General features: G+C 38.2%; 1 protein-coding gene across 7 annotated transcripts in view; it reads left to right on the top strand.

Moving 5' to 3' along the window:
* KLHL13 (kelch like family member 13) overlaps nucleotides 1–16,373 on the top strand; it is a 66,226-nt gene extending 49,853 nt beyond the window's left edge. For all 7 annotated transcript variants that reach the window (XM_071757381.1, XM_071757382.1, XM_071757375.1 and 4 more), the window contains 6 exons: nucleotides 471–612; nucleotides 1,628–1,760; nucleotides 2,015–2,211; nucleotides 3,892–4,687; nucleotides 12,690–12,803; nucleotides 14,828–16,373. In XM_071757381.1, coding sequence (XP_071613482.1) covers nucleotides 471–612; nucleotides 1,628–1,760; nucleotides 2,015–2,211; nucleotides 3,892–4,687; nucleotides 12,690–12,803; nucleotides 14,828–15,315 — 1,870 coding nt within the window. In that variant the 3' untranslated portion in view covers nucleotides 15,316–16,373. The remainder of the gene's footprint in view (nucleotides 1–470; nucleotides 613–1,627; nucleotides 1,761–2,014; nucleotides 2,212–3,891; nucleotides 4,688–12,689; nucleotides 12,804–14,827) is intronic.
* The last annotated feature ends 4,621 nt before the right edge of the window (nucleotides 16,374–20,994 follow it).

Here is a 20,994-nt window from a genome sequence, read left to right as displayed (position 1 = left end):
ACTTGAAATTCCATTATGTATATTTTATTTTATTATGTTCATACTTGAGCAAGATAATGCAAGCCATAGGAATGAAAGCACAGAACTTGAATATTGCACTTAGAATTTCAGTCTTGTAGCTTTCCTTGGCAATCAGGTAAGACACTTGATTGTGGAAACTGGATGAAACACCTGCAAGTGTGCTACTATAGATAGAAATACAGATAGAAGTACAGATAGAAATAAAATAGTGTGAAAGTGCCTTAATCAGGGAGATGGAGGTGGATGGAAAACGAAGTTAAAACTGTTTTAAAGTGTTAATGCTTCACTTTCCCAGATTAGCTGATCACTAAGGACTGATTCTGTCACCTCCCAGCTTTTCACCTCTAACCTCTGCTGTTATATTTCATCCCAGAAGATTGTGGTTTTAATGGACAAGAGCACTGCATGAAAATTATTTTCATCTTAAGGTTTCTTTGTTCTAATCTTAGATCTCTGGTGGAAGAGGAGGATCCTCATATGAAAGTGTCTCTTGGTAGCAGCGATATGGGCGTCTCTGCCCACCTACAGTCTTCTAAGACAGGGACCACAAGATTTTTCACCAGCAATACTCACAGTTCTGTGGTATTACAGGTAATTAAATTTTCTTTTGTCGATATTGATCTTGCTGAGAATTTTGGCTTCTCTAAATAATGTCTCTACTCAGTAGACTTTATCGGACTAGTAATTCGTAAAAAGTCTCCACAAAAAAAAAAAAGCATGTTATTGTTCTGTGCTGGCAATGCCCACAGGCAAGCATGGCTTGTAACTTCTTATTCTGTGAGTTAAAGGTTCAACTTTTAGCAGCAGCTTGGAAGAAACACTCTAGCCTACTCCTTGGTTGGTATATCTGTCCACTCTCAATTTTTAAGAGGTACTGTTGTTTAAACTGTGAAGCCACAGCTGTATCAAAGAAGCTCATTTGAATAGTCATGTTATGATGTTAGCCACTTGTACCATCTCCTGTGTGAAAGCTGCCTCAGGCTGAGAGTTGAGGTTATTCAGTCTGGAGAGGAGAATGCTCTGAGGAGACCTTATTCTTCCAGTTTCTGAAGGGGGCTACAAGAAAGCTGGGGAGGGACTTTATAGGAGTCAGGTAGTGAGAGGACATGGGGGAATGGGTACAAACTAGAGGAGGGCAAATTTAGATTGGAAATTAGGAAAAAGTTCTTCACCATGATGGGGGTGAGACACTGGAAGAGGTTGCCCAGAGAGGTGGTGGATGCCCCATCCCTGGAAGATTTTAAGGCCAGGCTGGATGGGGCTCTGAGCAACCTGATCTGGTGGGAGGTGTCCCTGCCCATGGCAGGGGGGTTGGAACTAGGTGATCTCTACGTCCCTTCCAACCCTGAAAATTCTGTGATTCTGTGATGTGGTGAGGAAAGCTCCATGCCATGATAAATGGATGCTTACCTTTTAAGATTTGCTGTCAAAATAGATTACCTAAGTTTTGGATAAAAAATGACCTGTTGTTTGGTTTTGGTTTTTATTTTATTTTTATTTTTTTTAATTTTTATTCAGAGAAGTTAGTGATTCTTTTGTTCTAGTGTCTAAGGAAAGGTTTCCCTTGTTCATCAGATGAATGCTTTACATTATGGTCTCCTTGCAGGGTTTTGACCAGCTGCGAGTGGAAGGTTTGCTGTGTGATGTGACACTTGTTCCAGGAGATGGTGATGAAGTATTTCCAGTTCACAGAGCAATGATGGCTTCAGCAAGTGATTACTTCAAGGCTATGTTCACAGGTAGTTTTCCTTGGTAAAGTAATATGTATTTTTATCTCTCAACTGCCATTGTTTGAACCCTCAGATACATGTTCAGTGTTGTGTGTGAATCAGCCCAGGACTGCAGACAGCTTTGTATAGTTCTATTCTCTCTACTGTTGCATGTGGCTTTTTTAATTAAGCCATAAAATTATATTTTAATTTTGTATATCTTTATGAAATTCTTTCAATCCAATCAAAATGATCATATAAACTTACCTACATGTATTCTCCAGGAGGAATGAAGGAACAGGATTTGATGTGCATTAAGCTTCATGGTGTGAACAAAATAGGCCTAAAGAAGATAATTGATTTTATTTATACTGCAAAACTTTCCCTTAACATGGACAACCTTCAGGACACTCTGGAAGCTGCCAGTTTTTTGCAGATTCTACCTGTCTTGGACTTCTGTAAAGTGTTTCTTATCTCTGGGGTAAGACTTACTGCTTGTTTCACATTTACAGTTATTAGGGGCTCAGTGCCTTTTTTTTTTTCTAAAGAGCTATGTCTATGTAATAGTAAGAGTTTAATCTAAAACTTGCCAATATTTATAATTTGGATTCACAGAGAATAAGTTTGCTTTGTAGTTTTCTTCAAAGTCTTTTTTCTTCTGACTATTATGCACAATGTTAGTTTGATAAAAATGTTATATACCACATTAAAATATAAAGGCATTTCAGGATATGTGAACGAAGACTTTGGATGACTCCAGATCTTAGCTCTAAGGCCAAGTTAGATCAGTTTCTAGCGAATAAAAAAAAAAAAAAAAATCCTATTCCCATACTCATTAGACTTTTAAATTGCCCAGCATTAAAGGGCAATGACCAGATTGAGTTATACAGTATTAAAATCTTGTAATCTCTCTCATGACCAGAAGGTCATTTGGAGGTTTTTGAGTTGTTAGGCTGCAATCAGGTCATAGTACTCAATCTTTTTTAATAATCTTTTTTAAAAATAACCATGAGATTTGGAAGCTTGAATTCTTTTGGCATTACAAATATACTGAGAATCACAAAGCTGTGGAATTTGTCAACATTGAGCAGGACTGATTTGCACAGAGAAAGTATGTGTAAGTGAAACTTGAATTAGAATAAGAATCGAATGCAAAAAAAAGCTGCAATTCTCAGCATGAAGCATTTGAAAATTGACTTGCTTTGTCTGTGTACCACAGAGCTTGCTGAAGTGAACTGGAGGGGTTTTCTGGAGATCCACTTTAAATTATGTCCCATCCCTGCCATCTTTCTTCCTCCCTGTGCCTTGGATCCTAAGTGACCTCAGAAGTGTAGGAGCCAAAGATATAAGAAAGGCAGATGCAGCCACAGTGTAAAAGAGATGGTTACTGAGATATGGTCACTCAAATACTGAAAATAAATCAGGTGTGATCCATGCTGCTAAAACATTTCATGTGCTGATTATTTCTAGGAGAAACCCTCTGAGGTTTATTATTAAAATTAAAAAAAAAAAAAAAAAAAAAAAAAAATTCATGCTATATAAACCCTTACCTTTGTTGTTTGACATGTGTCTAATTTTGAACATAGTCTGCTACAGCACCACTTTGGTCCAGTTTTGTTAATTTCTAAGGAATGTATTCATGGGGTTCAACACTGTAGGTAGCTGAAATATGTGGCAGTGGAGAGGCAGCTGTGCCATTCTCTTTGGCTACATTATGACGATACATTTTTAATACTGCTTCTAAAAAATGTCTGATGGCAAGACCTGCTTTTGCGTTGTGCTCTGTAACCTTGGGCTGATCACCTCTCCCTTAGCTGTATTTTCCACGTCTGTCTTACAAAGCCCTTTACAGAGCTTTTCAAAGATGAAGTGCTGTATAATTGCTGTGTATTATAATTGTATAATGTATTTGACATAATTAATATATGCCATCTGTTTGTTACTTGTCTCATTTCTTCGAAATCAGGAATACATTTGGTCTCCTCTTGCAATCATGAATATATACATTGCACTGAATATGGATTTACTCATGTGTAAATCACCCTAAGCACTGTGAAACGCTGAAATATTGCCGATTCTATAGTATTAATTCAATTCCACATTATCATTTAGACACCAAATTAAGGTAACGTTTTAATTCCTCTTTCTGTTTACCTAATAGGTTTCCTTGGAAAACTGTGTTGAGGTCGGGCGCATCGCCAACACGTATAATCTCACAGAAGTGGATAAATACGTTAATAATTTCATCCTGAAGAATTTCCCCGCGTTATTAAGTACTGGTGAATTTGTGAAACTCCCCTTTGAACGTCTTGCCTTTGTGCTTTCAAGTAATAGCCTTAAGCACTGCACTGAACTTGAACTCTTCAAGGCAGCTTGTCGCTGGTTGCGCTACGAGGAACCGCGGATGGAGTACGCCGCAAAGCTGATGAAGAACATCAGGTTCCCCCTGATGTCCCCCCAGGATCTCATTAACTACGTTCAGACAGTGGACTTCATGAGGACTGACAACACCTGTGTCAACTTGCTTTTGGAGGCCAGCAACTACCAAATGATGCCATACATGCAACCAGTTATGCAGTCGGAGAGAACTGCCATTCGGTCGGACAGCACTCACCTGGTGACACTGGGAGGAGTGCTGAGGCAGCAGCTGGTTGTCAGCAAGGAGTTAAGGCTCTACGATGAGAAGGCCCACGAGTGGAAATCCTTGGCTCCCATGGATGCACCCAGGTACCAGCACGGCATCGCCGTCATTGGAAACTTTCTCTACGTCGTCGGGGGCCAGAGCAATTATGACACTAAAGGAAAGACGGCGGTTGACACGGTCTTTCGGTTTGATCCTCGTTACAACAAGTGGATGCAAGTTGCATCTTTAAATGAGAAGAGAACCTTCTTCCACCTAAGTGCCCTCAAAGGACATTTGTATGCAGTCGGTGGGCGAAATGCAGCGGGTGAGCTAGGTGAGTGCTTCTCCTGGAGCCTTGCTTTTTAGTCCCTGGAACACCTGTGAATGGGAGAGGGGAAGCAAGTTGGAGTTGTTGACATGTGCCTTCTGTCTGGAAATACTGAAAATGCACAGAGAAACTTCTCCGGATGCTGTTAGCAGTTAATTTCAGAAGCTTTTCCACTAAAAGATTTCAAAATATCAAACTATCTATATTGGTACATAATATCCAAGCTTTGATGTAAAGATGTGTCTCTACCTGTATAAATGTGTGTGTATATAACTGCAACTATACACACACAAAAAAATCATTACTTGAGCTGAGACTCACCCATTTCACTCTTGAGGGATATGTGACTTTGTAACCAAAATTCACTGTTGAATGAGAGTTGCATTTGAAAAGACACAAATTATGTGGAATGGTAATTTCGAAATGCTAGAAGTGCTGTGGGGTTTTTGTTAGGTTTTTTGGTTGTTTTTTAATGGTAGGGTGATTTGTTTCAATCACAGCTCAGTGAGATTCAGATGTCCTGACATTCTGACCTTTTTAATTAGGGAAAATGTTATATATTGCTTGTCATCTTGTGACTACACAGTTAACTTAGTTACATGAATGACCCTGTCCTACTGTGTCATTCTTTGCATCTTGCAAATGATTATTCATTTTACTTGACCAAAAAAAAAAAAAAAAAAGAAGGCAAGAATCAATTTTAAAATAGGATGCTTGGAAAGAAAGAATAAATACATGGTAACTTTTAATTTAACAAAAGCCTGTAGAGAATGGCCTTTATTAATCCACTGCTTTTTCTAAAATCATACTGGTTAGTAGCCATGTCTGAGAGTGTACACTCAGTCATAAATTTGTCTTCACTTAAAAATTGAAGTTTTAGAGTGATTATGCTTGGAATTTTAGCACAACATTATATCTAAACCAGATGTAACATTTCATTATTTTGTTTGCTGCTTTCAGCCCAACCCTTAGCTGTTAGCATGGCAGGGCTTTTTAGCAGCATCTCTTTCTCTTAGGATTGCTTTTTAGAATTACACTCAAAACTTTAAGTACAGTGAGAAACATGTTTAGTTGAAACAATACAAATCCTAATTTATTCATATATACACTTCATTTCATGACCATATTCAGAATTTCTTAGGAAACAAATACTATATTGCTTCCACTACACAAAACAGGGCTGTTTTTTCTAGTAATTTAAAATCCATTCTAAAATTTGATGAAATGAGACATTTTAAAATACCTCCTGTTTCCAAGAACAGGGGAAACTGTTTTACAGTAGCTTGTTTGCCCTCGACAGCCATTTTCTGATGCAGATCCAGAGGTTTTCAGAGTTCTTCTTCTTACATGTCACTTTACCTGAAAATACTAATTCTAAAACCAAGCTTAATAACTTGTATAAGACAAAATGTACCAAGTAATGTGTATTAATCTTTGAGTATCAGAAAGCCCTGACCTTAATTGAATTATTTTCTCATAGTATATATTGATAGCAGATAATAAGACTGCCATTCTTGTGTACTGTGCCACCTAAGCAGAGTAGAGTTGTAGAAATGTTGGTGAAAAAGTTGCAAGTCTAAAAAAATCAATATGAAATAATGATACCACTAAGGCAGTGCAATCTTTGTGTGCAGCAGGCTTTGACCACAGTGTTTTTCTTAAATTAGATCAAGCAGTGTCTTTCTCCTGACCTCAACTCTTCTGCAGATTTAATTAAAATATAAAATCTACCACCCACCTAAAATTCTTCAGTAAAGATAATCAAAATGCTGCAACGATTTCCACACAAACCTGAAAAATGTCATTGGATCATTCTGCAGGAAGAGCACTCTATAAATGTTAAATATTGTAGCTGTCTGGTGCTTCGATCTGGGGCTTCAATTTCTTTGCTTGTTAATTGTGAAGCAAGTCACTTTTCATTTTCATGTTTCTTTCATAAACCTTGACAACTGGAAGATGAAATCCAGCTTAAACTTCCCATTCTCTTCAGATGACAAAAACTCTTCATAGAGGAGAAGGTCAAATGTGTGTTGGACAGGTATGAAAGAAGTTGCCCTTGGGTTCAAAGTAATTTCAGTCTGTTGCTAGAGACAAAACAATTCCCAAAACCTGAATTCAGCTTTCTGGAAGATCAGCTTTTATGGAAAGAGGCCAAAGAGATGAAAGTTACTAAAATGAATTTATTTACCATTTCTTCTCTTGACATTCAATGGAATAAAAATTATACTATTTTTGAGACTCTCTGTCAAGCCTTCCCAAAACAGTTTTCAAATGTTTAATCTTCTGAAAACTTTTAAAATACCACTTTCTACCTCAATAGTTTGTCCTTTAGCAATAAATAACAATTGCTATTCAAACAGTGCATTCCACTGAGAAATGCTTGGCTCATTGATAAGGATGGGTGAATTTGTAGGGATGTGGTAAATGCATTGGAATCTGGTAAATGTGTCTGAAACACACTGATTTATGAGATTATAATTCAGATTTTTTGACCCTGTGCTGTCTTAGAATGATTAGAATTATCCTGTGACATCTAGAAGGATTGTGCATAATTCTGGTTGGTTCTTTTGAAACATCAAAGTTGACACCTGCCAAAGCTATTCCCAGAAGGAAGAAGGAACATCACTCCAGCATGAGGAGGAGCACAGCCTGGAGAAGTCAGCTGTGCAAAAGGCAACACTTTTTGGAAATGGAGACAAAGTGAAAACCAAGTGTGGTTCACAGAGATACTCAAGAGCCATTACAGATCAGTTAAAGGTCAGCCAGACAATCAGGCCCAGTCAGCAAGGGGTTCATGGAAGGCAGATCCTGCTTGACAAACCTGATCTCATTCTATGGCAAGATGAGCTGCTTAGTGGATGAGGGAAAGGCTGTTGATGCAGCCTACCTGGACTTCAGTAAAGCCTTTGACACTGTCCCCCATAACATCCTTATGGAAAAGCTGGCTGCCCAAGGCTTCTTGGATGGCCATAAACTCTGCTGGGTTAAACACTGGCTGGATAGCCAGGCCCAAAGAGTTGTGGTCAATGGAGTTAAATCCAGGTGGCAGCCAGTCAGGAGTGGTGCCCCCAGGGCTCAGTGCTGGGGCCACTCCTATTTAACACCTTTATTAATGATCTTGATGAGGAAATCCTGTGCACCCTCAGTAAGGTCATAGATGACACTAGGTCAGGGGTGAGTGTTGATCTGCTGGGTGGTAGAAAGGCTTCTTTACAGAAGGGTTTTTGAGCACTGGAACAGGCTGCCCAGGGAGGTGGTTGAGTCTCCCTCCCTGCATGTGTTTAAAAATTGGCTGGGTGTGGTGTCTGGGGACCTGGTTTAGTGGTGGGTGATTGGGAATAGGGTTAGGACAAGGCTGGACTCAATGATTTGAGGGTCTTTTCCAGCTTGAGCATTTCTGTGATTCTATCATGAAGCAGAGCTCATCAGTGATTTATAGTTGTGCTGTTGTGCAGATTACCAGATACTGTTTTTTTCAGACAGGTAGATCTTTGTAGGTTGTTTTGGTTTTTTTTAGAGGTTCAGTTGTTTTGTTTAGAGGTTCAGTTGTGCCTGATGAAGATGGCAGAAGCTGTGCTTTAAGCATTAGCAAGCTTGTGCAGATGGGTGCTTTTCCCATGCTTCACAGTTGAGTGGAGTTTGAGATTTTAATTAATATGGACATGCCTGAGCACTTTAGGGGATGTTGAGTTGTGCCTGTACCACACACATTCATTGGTAACTTCATCATCATGCTGCAATAAAGACATGAAGAGATCTAGTCCACAGCAGGACAGTTTTGTGTTTTTTTGATCCCTTGCCCAACAACTGGGAAGGCATTTATTTGTCAAGTTTCCTCTGTGATGCTTAACCCTTAATTCAAGCAACTCCTTGTTTTTGTAAAAATTGCTCTTCTGAGTCTCTATATTTTAAATGTTGCAATTGAAGAAGAAAAATATCTCACTCACAGTTGAGCTGTTTGCTGTCAGTGCAGTACTGTGACTATCAAACCAAAGTGTGAAGTGGAGGACCTGGCAGGTGGCTCTGCCCTTCTAGGTACAGACTTACTCAGAGCTGTGTTTAATTTAACCAAGTCAGCTCTTGAGTTCAACAGAAACAAGCTGTATTACAGAAATAATGTAACAAACTAAGATCCTGGGTTTTAGAACATCACATGCAGTTGCTAAGTGCAATAAATCTGAAGACACAGTATAAGTTCCTGATAGAGAAGTGGTAAATATCTGAATATTCCTCAAATAGCATCACAGATGGTACTATAAAATGATTGCAGACAGAGCATCCCTTGGGACTGCCAAAGCTTTGTGGGGGTTTTGAGATTGCTTAATTCTATTAAAATGAGGCCTGTGGTCCCTGGCTTATGGTAATGAACAGATCAGAAGTTCAACTGTTAAACATAAATAAAGCCTGCTGTTGGGAGAATGAATCCATCAGTCTCATGCTGTATAGGATATATACTTCAGTTAAGTAGCAGCTCTTTTGAGTGTTTTGTGAACTGTCCTGTGTCTGGAGATAACGTACAGAACATTCTGATGCCTCTGTTAAATTGCCAGGCACCTTTACTACTTGGCATTTTGAGTATTTTTTTCTTTTCAGTACAGGGGGAAATATTGTTAAAAGAGAGCAGTGGAATGACCTTATAAGGTAATGGGGGAAATACCACACAGAACAATCAAGCAGAACAATAGGGGTTTTTTTCAGATGATAAAAAATTAGATGTTTGATCTCAGTCGGGATGGTTTGTCTGAAACACTGTTAAACAGTGCTTCAGCTCTATTGGTAGTGTTCAAGAGAATTTTGAAGCTGATACATCAGAAAGTGACGTATCTTGTAGTCAGCAGTGTCCTTTCTGAGATAACTGATGTCTTGAGAGCGTGGTGATAGTGATGTAGCAGCAATGTATACCAGTTTCTGAATGTTTTCTCTTGTTAGAGTGAACTTTTGGCAATGGTTTCTCTCTTAAATGCAATCTTTAGTTCAGGGTGAGATAAACAGTTGTCCAGAGCTGAATGTCATCTTAATCTGGTTGCTGCTAGCTTTGTGATTGCTTTGCACATACTTGGCTCTTCTTGTCCTTACAGTGTATTAGAAATGCAAGTTCCTCACCTCAGCACAGAGTGGAAATGCTATGGGAAGGAGGATGCCTTTTTTATGTGAAAGCAAGTAAAAAGATGATTTAGGTGCTTCATAGCAGTGAGCAGCAGGTTGGAAGGGTCCGGGACAGCTGAGGTTACGTGCGTGTCAAGCCTGGTTTTCCCTGTTCTTGAAATTTTTGCACATCTTTTTCTTCTGTTGCAAAATAGAGCAGAGTAGAAAGGAAATTCCCTTTTTAGAAAGGAATATTGGAATGGACAGTTGTATGCAAGAAAGAACATAAGTTTATTTGGGAATTGGGCAAATAGTGCATATGTTTCCAAGACAGCAGTACACAGAAATATGACTTCCAGGTTTTAGGTTTAGGGGAGTCATTTGTAGAATCAATTCTTTGTGCCTATACTACTGTTTGGGCAAGAGGCTCTCTCCAGCATCCACTGGCTTTTATGGCTCTGTAAGTCCTTGATTGATAAACAAAGTCTGCATCACATGAGAAAAATAATATAAAAAAAATTTAAGATATTATTTACTTCATTAAAAAAATTAATTTAAAAAAACCAAGCCTCCCTATAAAAAGTTTCATTTAAAAAAAATGCTTGAATGCCTTTTGGTACCTTTCCTTATGCAGACTTTAATCTGTGTTTAATGTGAAAGGCAGCTTGAGGCTCATTTCAAATGGCTGAGGTAGGAAATGTGATAACAATAAGGGAAGATGATTGAAAGTGTTTGGTGAAGAACTGATGTTTTAGAGTAAGTTTAGGAACTTGCCCATGTTGGGCAGGTTTTTTTTTAAATCACAAAATTATCATGTCAACAGGAGTGCACAGATACACTTCACTTCAGTTACTTTCTGTCATTTTTAAATTTGTCTCTGTCTTACAAAGCCATGAGATGGGCATAACTGGGGATCCTTTCAGGCTTTCATTGATTGCTAAACAATTTAAAGAATATGAAATTAATTTCATACTTGTTTATCAATGTGTATAATTTGTTCTGACAGAAACAGTAGTATAGTGTATTTCACCTTACATATGAACTTAATGTTCTGGACTAGCATTTCTCTTTATTTCCTAAATTTACATTTCAGCTTCTGGGTGGGTAAAAGCTGAAGAAAATCTAATGTCATGTTTAGCAATTCTTACTTACAATGTAGATTTAAAAAAAAATAAAATATAACCTTAGATGGTACTGAACTGCTTGTCAGACAGTATTCCTGACACTGGAACTGGAACCTTGTATTTTGAGTGTGTCTACTTAAGATACTAATTCCATGGAATTAGAAAATGTCATCCTGTTTTGCATCTATAAGGGGGATCATGCATTTTACAGTATCTGAAAGGTGAAGATCACTGTAATGTGCTTTTTGCTAAATTTTCTCTGACTAGGGATTTTTTGGAGGTATTCTGAGACCATAGCTATACTTCACTCTTCCAAAATGCAGTGGAGACTTTGGAGTTCAGGCAGAGGTGTGCCTTGTAGCCACAGTGTTACAGATGTATTTCACTGGTTTGATCAGCACTGCTAATTCGTCAAGTGTAACAATAACTGTTTTTCTAAAGCCTTTAAAATGGCAAGTTTCCCAGCTTCTACATTTTCTTTTTTGTCTTTTTCAGTTGATGTGTAATCCTGGACTGTAAGTCACCATCACTGATTTCATAGAGATGGCTCAGATTCAATGAAAAGTTTGTTCTAGAGGAGGTAAAATGCCACTTTCAAAGACAGATTCAATTTTGTACACATGGCTGTACACATCTCTCTTCAGAGATTAGGCATTGTGTAGCAAGCATTAGAATCTGATTTAATTGTTGAAAATAAGATTTAATTTGTCTTGAAGATAACACAGTTATTGATAATTGCTCTGTGCATCGGAAGGTCATTGTATTACAAGGTTTTTCAGGAGCTTTGCCCCTCTGGTCATAACTGTACTCTTCAAGCTGCCAGTCTACACAACTTGCTCAGCTCCATTATTAAATCTGTTTTCTATTTCTATTCTATGTGCTTATTACAGAGCCCTTTACCTGCAGCCCTGTATCTCTTCCATCTCTCTTTGAAGAAAGGATTCCTCAGAAATGTTTTCTACAAGAACACCTGGGCTCTAAGTTTCTTTTTAACTTAGTACTAACCTCTGCAATTTCTGATTTGATAAATCTTTTGATCATTTCAGCATACAAATTCACAAAGAAAACTGCACGAATGGCACGGGAGCTGCTTCTCTTCATTCAAGATTCAGGGTGTTTCATCATCATCTTGGTTTTTGTGAACTGTCTGAATTAGTGACTTTCCTGTGCTGTGCTGGATGTTGCTGTGCAAGTACTTAATAAAAAGTTGCAAGACAATAGAAAAGGAGTCAGCAGTTGCTGCTCCCATTTTGAAAGCACGGGACGATTTCAGTGAGAAATACCAAGAAACAAATCTAGCTTAATTTTCTTCATGGGTGGGACACAGCTGAAGACATGGTTCTGTTCTGATTGCCAGATGCATTGATCTTCTTTGACACAGATTTAAGTTTACTCCCTGTCTCTTTGTGGCAGACACTTAAGGTACAAGAGGAAAGGGTAGGAAAGCTGAGTTCACCCAGCTGTGCCATTTTGTCTGGTGTTCCACAGCTGTTCCTTCAGCAAGGTTTGTGAGCTGGAGCAGGTTGTGTGTCAAGCAGAAAAAGGAATGAGACAACTGGAAAGCAAGAGAGCAAGAGGGTTTTTTCTTCCTTTTTGGTCTTGTGGGACAGTGTTTGAGGCTTTTCTCTGTTGTCACTCGACATAATGCTCAGTAATTCCTTTGACACTCTCTCAGCTGCACTATGTTTCTTATTGCTGTTTCCTCTGTTTCTGAATATATTACTGCCACTGTGACTGTAGTCAAAATCACACTCCCATGCTAGCTTCAATATCTTTATATTTTCATTTGTTTTAAACAGCCACTGTGGAATGTTACAATCCCAGGATGAATGAGTGGAGCTATGTTGCAAAAATGAACGAACCACATTATGGCCACGCTGGAACCGTGTATGGGGGATTAATGTACATTTCAGGTAAGTAATTCCTATGATCATATAATCTCTGTGAAACAATTACTTGCCTGACTTTTCCTATTTCAGTGGGAGACAGTAAAGATAAGTCTCTGATTGCACTAGGTTTGTCATGGTTTAAGCATTGATGCAATTTCCTGTGAAGCCAGTGAAGCAGCATATATACTGTAGAGTCTGAGAAAATAATTTTAGATAATATTATGTGTTTACACAGTAAATGAGAGCTCTGAATTTCAAAGCTCTTCTTCACTTTAACTCTCAGAATACATTTCTCTCTCTGGCAACACCACATACATACATTTGTATAGTAATAACCATTAAACACATTCTGTGATATTTTTGGAAAGCTTTGGAATTTTTAATACTTTGAAGAAGAACATGTCCCTGTACTGAGCTTATGGAAAGGGATAAATTTTCATGTTAATCACCATATACAGTCTGTACTTTAACTGGTCTTTGATTTGTGATACACTTATATGTCACCAAGGTTACAGTTTCATTCAATTTTTTTTTGTAAATTGAGGGCACTAGGTTTTCTGAAACTGCTGGTATCCTTTCTGGTATCTGCTCAGTTTTTAAAGAAGATTCAATCTATCAGTGATCTCTGCAGAGATCAAAGACCTATGTATGTTCTACTGCTATTTCAAGGGATGTTTTATAAAAACTAAGCTGAAATTCAGGGCAGGAGATGGGAAAAGGTTGCTGAGCTGTAAAGAACTGGTGAGGAAAAGCACTGGAGCAGATTGATCCTTGGGGTATTTTGAATAAGGCAGCCTCCTGCCAGTAGACTAGGAGGGGTTTCTTTTAAAATCTACCATAAAGTGCAGCTTCTTATTTTTCTATGTGCAAGTTCATTAGGCTGGCTCCTAATTCTTATGCTGCTATTTGGACTTTTCTGCCCATTTTGCTTGTTTTACTTCAGGCAGCACTTACATATATTCCCTGCTGTGTTTTTTCATGTAAATGCTCTGTATTTCCCACAGATTTTTCTTTTTTCACTTTTTCTTGCAGATATCCCTGTGTCTCTAGACACTTTTGGAATTGAAAATGTGATGATTGGTTCCTTTGTCATTAAAGCCTCTTATCTGTGACAGGCTCCCAAGTGCTGTCACTACGAGTTGTCATTAAATGTCAGAGCTGGACAGTCCTCTTATTTTTCCTGTATTTAATTCTTGCTGTCCTATTGAAGAATTAAGTACTTTTCTTGCAATAACTCCTGTAGACACCATGGCATCTCTTGCCACTAATAATCCAAGCATAATAACTCAGTGTGGAATTGTTAGCCTGGCAGGAGGTTGTTTGGTAGCAGTATATTCTCTGTGTATTTTTTAGCATCTCAAATCTGGTTGCATTATGGTCTTAAACCATAGCTAATAAGCCTGCAGTGTCTGAAATTGGTGTGACTGCTTTCTGACCTGCCTAGTGACCTTCTCAAAAGGTGGAACATTGCATCCACTGAAGGGAAATTGTCCTGTGATTTCCCCTCAAGCCTCTCAAACTGCTTTTGCAGGGAACCATGGAGAAGATCAAGAGACCCATAGGCATCTGTTAACAGAAGAGTATTAGAAATCTGTGTCCTCTCTCTTGAGTTCAAGTTGATTAAAAAAGTTTTATGAAGAAAATTCTCCTATGTGATAGGACCACTTAGATCACAACAGCATAGTAACAAAATTTGAAAGGGAAATGGATTTCTGTTTTCTTAATAGTAAGAAATGAAACTAGCAAACTGAACAAATATAAGAAAAGAAATGTTTTTTCTAAAAGGAAGCACAGATAACAATTTTTTTCCTTTTAAAGTGCCAATATCCTCTTACATAATGAGCCATGGCTTCTTTCCATATTTATATGTAAAGGGACAAGGTATATTAAAAATGTCATTTTGAAACGGAGCACATATAGAAACCTAAGTTAATGAATGTGACGTGAAAAGGTTTTAGGAAAGACTGAATTAATTAATGAAAAGTTTTTTCTACTCTTTACAGCTTATTAGGGTGAGCACTGCTCTAACATGTCTTTTCTTTCTCTAGGAGGAATTACCCATGATACTTTCCAAAAGGAACTTATGTGTTTTGACCCTGACACAGACAAATGGACTCAGAAAGCTCCAATGACAACAGTCAGAGGTCTGCACTGCATGTGCACTGTAGGAGACAAGCTCTATGTTATTGGTGGAAATCACTTTAGAGGAACAAGTGATTATGATGATGTTCTGAGCTGTGAATATTACTCACCAACGCTGGACCAGTGGACTCCAATTGCTGCCATGTTACGTGGGCAAAGTGATGTTGGGGTTGCTGTCTTTGAAAATAAAATCTATGTTGTTGGAGGATATTCTTGGAATAATCGGTGTATGGTGGAAATAGTTCAGAAATATGACCCAGAAAAAGATGAGTGGCATAAAGTGTTTGACCTTCCAGAATCCCTTGGTGGCATTCGAGCCTGCACTCTTACTGTTTTCCCACCGGAGGACAATACGGGGTCACCATCCAGAGAATCTCCTCTTTCAGCACCTTAGAAACATCCCTTGACTTATGATGTTGTAGTAACACCTTTGCACTGCATCATGGAGTCTTATTTTTCTTCAGTAGTTTCTGTTAGGCTTAGCCTACAGCATCTTGAACGCTTACTGGGGGAAAAAAAAAAAAAAAAAAAAAAAAGACTGACGTTATTTGTGCTGTGTGTTTGTCAAGTGGTTAACAAAAAAAAGACACACTCACCCAAGCCAAATGTTTAACAAATGAGAAGATAATGTCTGTAAAATGTATGAGCTAGGTACGTTATTAATGTTGTGTGTTGGGTGTGAGGTACCTTCTAGCTTACATTTGGAAGCCCATTAAGTCAAATTTGAAGACTTTGTATTAAAAATATTCTGTCACTAAATGTCATAGTTGAAAACATTTTTCCTTTCATTTTTTTGCTGGAAAGGGGAGGTAGAACACATCAATGTGAACTATGACAGAAGGTTGCCAAGGAGCCTGAGCTATCTCCCTCTTTTCACTGACTGTTTTTGACATATCTGTTCAACCACCTGACTTTGTGGGTGCTTTCAGAGCATATGAAGTTTCTTAGGCAGAGGGGAGAAATAAAATAATTTTAAAACATTATCACTATACAGGAAGTGGACCTTGTAAAGGCTGGGAGTTTTTTATAACACATATCAATTGTTTTTCCTGAGTGAGTAGAGTGATGCTTCAAACAAAAGATTTAAAATGTTTGGAGTTTTTAATTTGTTTTTTTTCAGGAACTGGCTTCTGCTTGCATGGGAGCACACACTATTAACAAATGGAAATTCAGTGCAGTTGGATAGTCTGTTGTATGTCTGTACTGAATATAGGTAGATAAGGGCTAGAAATGTTAACTTAAGCCACTGAATTTGACCAAATCATTCCATCAGATAAAATTTAATCTACCTTCTTCTCCTTTACTGTTGAGGTGACTTGCATAATGTGTCCTCTGTATAGTTAATAAGGTTATTTAGCACAAAGTGCAGCTTCAGCGAGAGAGCTGCTTTTGCTCAGTGAACCTGGACTACCACATTTTACCTTCTTTTGTTCAATAAAACTTTTAACTGCAGTTATTCAGTCTAAGCTACCTCATTAATGTATTTTGTTTTCTTCCTCTGCCTCACCCTCTTCAGGATACACATTATGTTCATCTCTGTGGTTAGATTAATTGCTAGGAAACCAATGCAGAAATAATGATCAATATAGGTGGTTTTGACCTACTTTTAAGAAACTATTTTGGCCTGATATGTTCGTTTTATTGTTAAGCACTGACAAAAGAACAAACTGTTATCTTTTTTTTTTTTTTCCTTGGACAGCTTCTGCTTACATGTGCAGCCATGCAGATTTACAGAATTTTTTTATGTGCTCCAAAATGGGGTGCACTGCTGCAGCCCCAAGGCTTGTTCTGAACTTCCCATCACATCTGAACTTCCCTACAAGTCTTTTTGGGAATGAACACAGAAGAGCATAATCTGGGGAAAACTGTTGGAATCCATTAGCTGACTTGATTGTGCTATTACCAGTAACCATGTAAAGCTTGATGGACTTCTGTTGGGAGTGTGCTATTTGTATTTTGTCCCTGCTTGATACATCAAGCAGCAGTATTACTGTGGTGTCAATTTTGGAATTACTGATATTTATTTTTTATGCTGTTTGCTAGTAGTGATCAGTACCACAACATATATGTAGGCTTTAGGTTTTATGATTGTTTTTTCTAAAATCAAAAGCAACTGTTTCACTTAAAATAATAATAATAATAATCTATAATAATCTTAATTCTGCCTAGCTGCGCAGGGTTGTTACAGGTGTCAATAGTGGCACCAGTGGATGCTCTTGGAAAGCAGCAAATCAAGAAAAATTGGCTCATCACCTTAAAAATACTCTTCTAATGCTGTGAAAAGCACTAGATAGGAAAATGTTGCTCTGTTGTTTTAAGTGTTTCAGTCATCAGTGTCCCATGCTACTATTTTTTTTCTAGCTCAGAGACCAGATTTTTCAAGCCTAATTTGGTTTAAATCCCCTGAAACACATATTTCATTTCTATTTTATTAATTAAAATCAGTCAAAGTCATTGCTATTCCTTTTGGATAATGTATTTATATCCTGCTGTCTGCATGCTGGGGATGAGGGGATGCACTGGATAAAAGTGGGTGTCTCCTTTGGTATTCCTCATCCAGAATGAGCAGATTCTGACTGGTAGGAGATGGCTGGAAGTGAAAATCTCCATGGTTTGTGTCTGAGCTTTGAGAACAGGCCAGGAGCTGGTAAATAGCCACAATGTCAAGATTTTTTTTTTTAATGATTAATTATCCATTCTACTGAAAGTGGAATAATTCTTTCTGAATGTCATTTTGTCATCAGTGTTGCACATAGCATAGTGATTAAATGTAGTGCTTCAATCAAATTAATCTTTGAGGTTTTTTTCTTACATCTCCCTCTGGATTAAAGTGTTCATAATGACATCAGTTAACAGCTACTCACCGGGACTGAAAAGTAAACATGAAGCATTTGCCAAAAACTGAAGTATCTTTTCTTTTGTAATGCAGTGTAAAATGATTTTGTGCTATTTACATCTTTCTTAACCATAGCATAACAAACATTTTCTGTCTCTGAGTCTACAGCTTTAAGTTTGGCAGATACTCTTCATTTTCTATAGGACAGTTTTAATGAGGAGTAAGCCCATCATAGTATCTAGAGCCAGTAGTATCCAGATGTTAAGCAGCTGCCTTTTTTTTTGTGAATCTTGAATGCTTTTAATTTTGCAGTTCTAGTACCTAAATCAGAAAAGGATCTGGATGAAAAGTAATTAAAAAATATTTATTCTAAATGCAGCCAAGACTGCAACCTCAGTGCTGTTTTGGACTTGCCTTTTTTGGTGCCCAATTAGCAGCAAATGCCAAAAGTGTTGACAGTCAGGAAGGGATGATCTGGAATGGGCATTGCCACCTTGTGTTTTATTTTGGATCTTGAATTGCAGGGGTTGTTTTCCTCATCTTTGGGTGTGTTTATTGCTGCTATTTGGTTTTTTTTTACTTTTTATGGGTAGTGCCTCTCTGAATCTAAGGTGGGAGTGAAAGGTTCAGTTGGTTCTTTCTGAGTTAGCTACATGCTGACAGCCTACCCCTGTATGCATTAAAAAGTTTTGCATTCAGGGCTCAGTTTCCTAAGGACTGAGGAGAATTGAGTTTACAGTGTGAAAAGATCTTTGGGACTGGAAAGATGCAAAGCTACTAAACTTGCAGGGTAAAATTACAATTCTAGGCAGTAAAAAAGCATTTTTTGAGTCTTTTAGCATGGTTCAGAGGCTTATTTGGATATTAAGTCAGGGCTGACTGGAGCTATACTATTTATTTAATTTTAAACAAATAAAAAAAAAATTGTAGTTGGATTAGGTGAACTATATCTCAGTTGTTCATGCTTGCTGGCACTCTTGGCTGGAGTGGTGCTGTGTTTTCCCTTAGATCTCAGCTTTCTGTGTTGGCTGGAGTCTGTTTTCTCTGGGTAAGTGTAACTTCTCCTCTCTTCCATATTGCCTGTTGGTGAGCTCCAAAAGAAATCTGAGCTTTGATTCTTCTGTCTAAAGTGTGTTGTGACTCTGGCCTGCTCAGGTTCATGTGGAGCTGGGGAATGAGGACCTTGGCTTTGACATCTAATTAGCCCCTTGCTGTCCTGTGGGAAAATGTTCCCAAATCCTGTGAGCATCTTTTGTACAGAAGGCAAATCTCTTCCAGCTAACCTAAAATTTTAGTTGTCCTGGCATCTGAAGATCACTGGAATCTCCTCATCCTCTTTTCAAAAGGGTTGTGTACCAGAGCTGCTGAGTCCTCTGGAAGAAGGTAAATAGAGTAACTCCTTGGGATGCAATCCTTCCTTTTTGCCCATTGCTGTTGCCCTTTTTTTGTCTTCTGTGCCCCTGCAGAAATGGCAGAAGGGAAAGTCAGGGTTGGGTCACATTTTCCAGATCCATCTCTCTGCATAACACTGTGGGGAAAAGACCTGCAGCAGTGCATCAGATATTAAACATTAACTCACATAACAGTATCAGTTAATTAAAGAAAAAAATTGATATGGGTGCATTTTAACATGTGTCCTCCATATTCAGGATTGTTCCAAAATACTTGGCTTCTGTTGAATTAACAACTTTGCCTTCATTTCCCTTGTTCAACATTACTGTAAAAAAAAAAATTGCTTGGTTTCTTTTCCATTTGTTTTTCAGTCCTTGTAACTATTTCTTAGAAATATAAAAATAATTTTCCTTACATGTTTATGCACCCAAATAAACACACCACTGATCACTTGAGTCCCTTCCCCATGTTATTTACCTGGTGCCTGCCAGTGTGTCTTTCCACATCTTTATGCAGACCTTTGACAGCTGTCAATAAATATTACAAAATCATATAACTCTTGCCTAGTGGGTGTAGGCTCCCCTTGGGTATGGTAAAGAGGGTTCTCTCTTTTCCTAACAATAGAAAAAATAATTTACTTTGGAGAACAGACACTCCCCCTCAACCCGGATCAGTAATTTAAATGCAGATTATTTTGGCCTGTGCTTATTAATTTCAGCTTTGAATATTTTACTCTTTAGGATATATTTTTTCAAATAGTGCCTATGTAGCTTTTTTTATTGTGTGTATTCCTTACTAAGAGGTTGGTAGAACACTGACTTGTGAGGTTTACTCAGCCTTTGCCTGCAAGGCTGCCTTTCTGCCCACAAAGTCTTGCTGGGAGTGATGCTCTCCCAGCTTCAAAGGAACAACCTTGTGTAACTAAAAGAATCTGTGCCAGGAACTGGAGAACTGAACTTGGATGGAAAATCAAAGCAGTTGCTTAATTGCTTAAGAAATGAAAGTCAACATCTCAGTTTGGAAGCCCAGGTTTCTAGACAGGGGAGGGAGAGTTGGTGTCCCTTAGGCATTAGGTTTTGTCAGGAGTTCAGGGTATTAACAATGAAAAGGTTGTCCCTGTAAAAAGACAAAGAAGTAAATCCCCCAGTCTGTCCTCAAAACAGGGACAAATTGCTGCTTTTGATATGCAACACTATTAGCATTTGACTGTGTGTTTATATAGGATAGCAAACACCTGACTTTTTTGCTGGAATCACATGAATGATGCCTTAGTTCCCCTGAGACCAGTGTGTTTTTTACAGTCAAGTTTTGAATAATGTTTTAAAATTATATCAAATATTAGAGGATATACTTATTGGGATTTAAAAACCATTTTAAAAGCCTTTTTCTGTATCTAAATATTATAGTGTTACTGAATTTACTTGCACCCAGCAAAGACAACATGAAATGTCACGTTTTGCTTCATCATTCAGCTTTCTTGGCATTGCTGTTGCTTTTTGCTGCAAAGGTTTAAGGAGGGAAAAAGAAATGTCAGATGCCCCCCAGCTTACAGGCTATGCTGTCAGCACCTCTGCAATTTAGAACAATTTTATGATTTACTGTCCTGTAAAATTTATCTTGTTTAATAGCCCAGGAGGTTTCCATTTGGCCTGCAGTGACACGGCACTGGGGAAGGAAAAAATCAAACATCTTTGCCTTATTCCCTGAGCTGTGACTTCTCCTCTGCACCAAGGCAGCACCAAACGTTGGATCCCATTTCTGAGCACCTTCCTGGGGCATGGGTCCAATCCCTGCAGCCACCCAAAGCCCAGGACCATCGCCTGGAAGCTGGAAGGCTGAAAGGCA

This window comes from Heliangelus exortis, chromosome 14 (genome assembly GCF_036169615.1).
Source record: "Heliangelus exortis chromosome 14, bHelExo1.hap1, whole genome shotgun sequence".
NCBI lineage: Eukaryota > Metazoa > Chordata > Aves > Apodiformes > Trochilidae > Heliangelus > Heliangelus exortis.
This window is presented reverse-complemented; position numbering and strand designations above follow the sequence as displayed.